The following is a 6,000-nucleotide window of genomic DNA, read 5'->3' on the forward strand; positions in this document are numbered from 1 at the left end:
CCAGCACGGAAATGGTAATTAAAGCCAGGAGAATGGATCATCTCTGAGCAGGAAAAAGGAGCCTAGGCCATAGCCACTTTGACTACAAAAGAGCTTCAACCTTTAAGTATTGGGTAAAAGAGGGTCAGTCTAGCAAAGAAGAGATGTATGGCCAGAAAAGGAGAAAATCCAGGCATATTTGGTATTACTCAAGATAAAAGAAATGTGTTTCAAGAAAAAGTGAGTGGTCCACTATGACCAAGTAGTGAAGAGAGAATTTAAAAAGAGAAGTGAAAAATAAACTTCTGATTTAATGACAGGTGCATGACTGGTACCCTTCTGACTACAGTTTTGGTGAATTGACAAAGTAGGTTTGAGATTGGAGCTGAGAAGGAAGTGGAAGAAAGGGAGGCATAATATAAACAACCATTAACAAGTTTAGCCCTAAAGAAAAAAAAAAGCATAGAGAGAAGGAAGGGCTGTGATATTGAAGGGGAATTTTGTTAAAAGCAAGTACGTTTAATGTTAATAAAAAGGAATAGGTAGAGGATAAGAATGATCTGAATAGTTGGAGAGGATATGACACAGAGAACAGGAGCAGGATTAGCTTAGTTAGAAGGGCCATCATATCTATGCTAAGAAGAAGGGAAATGCAAGGAAACATGCAGGTACACATACGTTTGGAAATTTGGCCACAGTATGTGCAGACAGCTGCTCCCTGGTAGCTTCAATTTTCTTTGTGAAAGAAAAGGCAAGGTCATCTGGTAAGACTGAAAGGCTGGCTTAATTTTTATTCCCAAAATGAAATCCAGTGTCTTGGACATCTATATTTAATAAATAAATGTACATAATAAATAAAATAAAAGCAAACAATTTCCTTAATTCAGTTGTTCATTAGCCTCTATACTCAACTTTTTTTCCAAAGTAGCCACTAGGGGGCATTACTGCTGCCAATCTTTTCCCCTAAATCTTTTAATACCCTGAAATAGAAAAATTACAGAGCAGTGTATGCCCTAATATATATTTTTACAGTGCAAAATTTTTATAATTAGAATTAACCTGCTGGACTCAGTTTATTTTTTTTAATTTTTATTTATTTTTTTAGAGAGAGAAGGGAGGGAAAAAGAGAAGGAGAGAAACATTGATGTGTGAGGATGTGTGAGAGAAGGATTTATCAGTTGCCTTTCACACACTCCCAACTGGGGACCTGGTCCGCGACCCAGGCAAGTGCTCTGATTGGGAATCGATCTGGCGACTTTTCAGTTCGCAGGCTGGCACTCAATCCACTCAGCCACACTAGCCAAGGCTGGGCTCAGTTTAGATGATCCCAATTTTGTTGGCAACATCCAAAGTATCATACTCGGGAGCCAGTCGAACATATGCCACCTTCTCTCCATCAGACCTGATCAGAGTGTTGACCTTGGCCACTTCACTGTCACAGGGCTTCTTCACAGCCTGTTTGATCTGGTGCTTGTGGGCCTTAACATCCACAAAGAATACGAGTGTCTTGTTGTCTCCTGTCTTCTTCATGGTGGACTCAATAGTTGGAACATGATGATGGCATAGCAGTCAAGCTTGTTTCTCCTGAGGGTGCTCTTCAGAGGATATTTAGGCTGCCTTCTCAGCTGCAGTGTTGTGGGCGTTGGGAGGTGGGTGACGTAGGATCTTTTTTGTGGCTGAGGATGTTTTTCAGCACTGCTTTCTTTACCTTTAAAACCTCTGCTTTGCCCTCAGCTTTGGGAGAGGCAGGGGCCTCCTTCTTCTCTTTCCACGCCATCTTGTGAAAAGGCCATAATATATGTTTTTCCTCAAGAAAACCTGGTGTCAGCTTTATATACATGTATATATGTGTGTGCACATGAGCGCGCGCGCGCACACACACACACACACACACACACAGTGCAGCAGGATGGGAGAGCTGCTCTTTCTACCAGCCTCCCACTACAATCAAATTATGATGCCCCAGAGGCAGTAACTCATCATTTTGTGGAGGTCACTTTTTGTAATTCCTCCAGGGCACACAGAAAATACTGAATGAATCTTTTACACTTTCTTATGATTAATAAATGACAAAAGACAGATGAAAAAAAACCCCTAAAGCTAATCCTTTGTAACATTTGTCCTAGTGTCTTTAAAATTGTTTCTCCCCCCTACACCTCCTCCTCCTCCCCCAATTAAGTAAGAAGTAGGTTCGTTAGATTAATTTTAAATAGTTGTGATCTATTTGTTTAAACTCCTCACTTGAGGGTATGTTTATTGATTTGAGAGAGAGAGAGAAACACTGATGTGAGAGAAACGTCAATCGATTGCCTTCTGTACACACCCTGGCCGGGGATTGAACCCACAACCTAGGTAAGTGCCCTGATTGGGGATGAAACCCACAACCTTTTGGCATGTGGGACAATGCTCCAACCAACTGGAACACCCAGCAAGGGCCATTGTAATCTATTTTATAAACTGCTTTTTTCCATCTCAAATGCTTGATATTTTTTTTTCTTGTTCCCCTTATCTTTTATTAAAAAATTTTATTTTATTTTATAAGCTTACTGTGATGACACTGGTTAAAAGGATCATATAGGTTTCAAATGTACATTTCTATGATACATAATCTGTACAGCGCATTTGTGCCCAACACCCAAAGTTAGATCATCTTCTAACCACCTATTTGGCCCTGTTTACCCTTTACTACCCTTGATACATTTTTATAATGGAGGTTTATCAATCTATAATACAACATAGCTATTATATTAATATATACCAGAATAAGCAGCTATTTTGGTGTGTGCGTGTTTATCAATGGGGCTGGAAAATACTTCTCTCCTAGCCTGGTTCTATTGAAACTGGGCCTCGAATGAACAGTGGAAACTGGCAGAATTCTAACTTAAAACAGGGTGCAGAAATTTTCAATAGCCAAAAAGAAAAGATGTAAAAGCAGAGAGTTCCTTAAGAGTTTAGGGTTACACAAATCAGCTCAGTTTCAACTAAGGGAAATGAACTTCAACAGTAGGGGAGACTTCCAGTCATACCAACAGAACACATCACACTCTAGGCTAAGAAAAGCTGTTAGTGTGGTCAGATGCCTTATGGCCTGGAGCTGTGGGGAAGATGGGAAGGAGGCTGAGGTCATGGTATGGCTGTAGGGTGTCAGCAATGTACAGGCACATCTTGGAGATAATACAGGTTTGGTTCCAGACCACCACAATAAAGTGAGTCGCAATAAAGGGAGATGTAATGTTTTCGCTGGTAAAGGATCTTGCCTTCCATTTGTAAAAAACACAGCACCTGTATAGTGCAATAGAGCGAAGTGCAATAATAAAAGGTATGCTTGTACTTTCAATGGATGAAAAGGGTGCTTAACACCAAAGCCTCCAAACTTGGTTATTTGAACGAAAGTTTTGTGGGGAACAACCATACTCAATAAGTGGGTCACAAGGAGAGTCTGGGTGATAGAGTTGAAGGAGCCATCAGTCAAATGTAGATACAGTATCAAATTGTTTGCAAACTGTTTCAAAAACAAAGTTTCAAGGTTCTTTAGGTTAGTGTTCTAATTTGACAATTACAAGTCACATTTTTAATGGATACTCTATTCCACTAGCTGGTATGGTATTCCACTTTTATTGACAGTTTTCCGGAGCTCTTTGGGGCCAAAGATTTTTTTAATATTCATAAGAATATTAATAGCAAATTACTTTTCCTTAACCTAACAGAAAAGTTAACCTTTCCTAGTGAACTGATCCCACCTGGAAGAGCAGAAAAGTTTCCTTCTCAGTAATCATAATTCTTTGGCTACAAGGACATCCCTGAAAATGAGTTTTAAAACTGACATCATTGCTACATCCCTACTGCATTTTCAATCTATGTTCTCTTTCAAAAGTCCTGTGCTAAATCCTTAGTTGTTTCCCCCCAGCATAAGATCCAAATAAGAGCCTGATTTCATTTACATACACACACATTTGCACTCCCCAACAACAACACTTCCTTTAAAAAACGGAATGTCACTTCCTCAATCCAGAGGCCAGAAGTCCCTTGGTTCTGGTCTAGGGAGCCAAGACAGGAAACTCTGGTAAGCTTCTGCCTCTCCCCCCAAGGCCAGCGCTGGTGCAGCTGACAGAGGGCAGGGTCTATTCAGGGCTCCCTTGATGCACTGCAGCTGGAAGGCAACAGCTCCCTTCCAGCTTCGGGAATGATCCCAGAGTCCCGCACCAGGAGTCAGTTTAACAAGGGCATTTCATAGGAAGGGAAGAGGGAAAGGATGAAAGACCTTGACACCTTAGAGCGACCTTACTTCTATTTCCAAACTCCTGCGAATAGCCCAGGGCCCATTTCAGCCAACTATCAGTAATTGGCATCAGTTTGTACTTTGACCCCACCAGGCAAGGCATCTTCTAGTTTGGGGATGGGGAACAGACGGACCTTCTCACCCCCTCAATCCCAGACCGGACCATTTTCCCCTTGCTGTTGCCCGTTTCTTCTCTAGAAGGGAGAGGTTGTCCCAGCAGTTTGAGTAAACACTGTCGGTTAGCACCACCTGGCAGCTGAGAACCTTGATCTCCCCCGACCCCAAGACTGCACAACACAAAACCCGGGCCAGTTACAGCAAACCAAACTGCAGTGTCACCATGGAGGGCTGGGGTTGGGGGATGTATGTGAGAGACATACAGAATAAAGGCAAAGAAGGGGGACAAACAAATGAGTCACTAAATACAAGGGCTGCACATGCCGCTGACGCTGCCCATGATGCAGAGGCTGCGGACTGAAAGGAAGCAGGCGGCCACCCGGAGGGGCGGGCGGAGAAAGGGAAGGGGGAAAGGGTGTGTGGCGCCTCGCCCTTTGTGGGGCCGGGCTGCGCGGCCCCGGAGCCCATGCCCCCCTTTCCCGCCCACTCCCTCAATCCTGTAGGCGGAAGCCGCTCAGGGTAACTATGGTCCCCCAGCCCCGGGAACCAACTCTGTCGCTCTCCAAAAACAATCAATACAAACTTCAATACTGTATGTAGTTTACAAGGAGGCTGGCTGCCGAGGCGCCGCCGCCGCGCCCGCTCCGCGGAGAACGAACCGCAGCCTCCACCTGCCGCCCCGCCCGCCCCGCCCCTCGGCGGCGCACCTGTGACAGGTGTGCAGGTGCCCTACACAGAGCCGAACCGCGGGGCGCGCCAGCCGCTCCTGACCCTCAAGAGGCCGGCGGCCGGCCCTCCACGTCCGCACGGCCCCTCCCGGAGCCCCCAGCCCGTAGTCAGGCCGCGGTGCGCCCCTAGCCCGCGCCCTCCGCGGCCGCGCCCGCTGACCGCCCGCACTCACATAGCGCCTCAACTTCTTCTCGGGGGGCGATTTTCTCAGCCAGCCGGTGCACACAACGTCGCCGCCGCCGCTCATGCTGTCGGCCGCCTGGAGCCCGCCGCGGGGTTGGACGGACAAGGGCGCGGGCGAGAGCCGCTGGGTCAGCCGGTCGGCGGTGCGCAGCTCGCGAGGGAGGGGAGGGGAGGGGCCGGGGCGGCCGGCGGCCACGGGGCGAGGACGAGCGCCCCACGGACCCAGCTGCAGCTCCCGCGCGCCCGCTCTCCCAGCGCGCGCGCGCGCGCACTCGCTTCCCGGCCGCGGTGGGGGCGCCACAGCAGGAAGACTGGAGCGCGATCGCCACGCCCATAGCCCGCCGCGCCCCCCGGCCGGCGGCGTTCAGAGACGCAAACACCCCCTGGCGTCTTTGGACCGGAGAGGCCCGAGGTTCGCCAGGACGCCAAAGCCTGCGGCCGGCCGCGCCCTACCCCCCCGCCCCGTTTTGCTTTATTCCCGTAGCCTCCAGCAGTCCGCGGGGCTGGCGGCCGCGCCTCTGGTGGGATTGGGGGTGGGGTGAAGGAAAGGGGCTGCGCGCCCTTGGTCGCGAATCGATTTTTCACAGAGGGTCGTCAGGAAGGGACCCGAGGGCTGCTCGAGTTTCCTATCCATTCCCAGAGTTTCAGGTTTCAGTGGGTCAGGTTCTGGCTGAAATGAGTGATCCGCTTCCCAGTGAGAGTTTAACTCTCGC

General features: G+C 48.0%; 1 protein-coding gene across 2 annotated transcripts in view; it reads right to left on the minus strand.

The window, feature by feature from the left end:
• GAB2 (GRB2 associated binding protein 2) overlaps positions 1-5,533 on the minus strand; it is a 167,882-nt gene extending 162,349 nt beyond the window's left edge. For both annotated transcript variants that reach the window (XR_008529377.1, XM_054576333.1), the window contains exon 1: positions 5,277-5,533. Coding sequence is in view for 1 of the 2 variants with exons in the window: in XM_054576333.1 (XP_054432308.1) it covers positions 5,277-5,351 (75 nt within the window). In the remaining variant the exon portion in view is untranslated. The remainder of the gene's footprint in view (positions 1-5,276) is intronic.
• Positions 5,534-6,000: the final 467 nt, after the last annotated feature.

Source organism: Pteronotus mesoamericanus, unplaced genomic scaffold (genome assembly GCF_021234165.1).
Source record: "Pteronotus mesoamericanus isolate MK-2021 breed Mesoamerican mustached bat unplaced genomic scaffold, CSHL_Meso_final contig_33, whole genome shotgun sequence".
NCBI classification, from domain to species: Eukaryota; Metazoa; Chordata; class Mammalia; order Chiroptera; family Mormoopidae; genus Pteronotus; species Pteronotus mesoamericanus.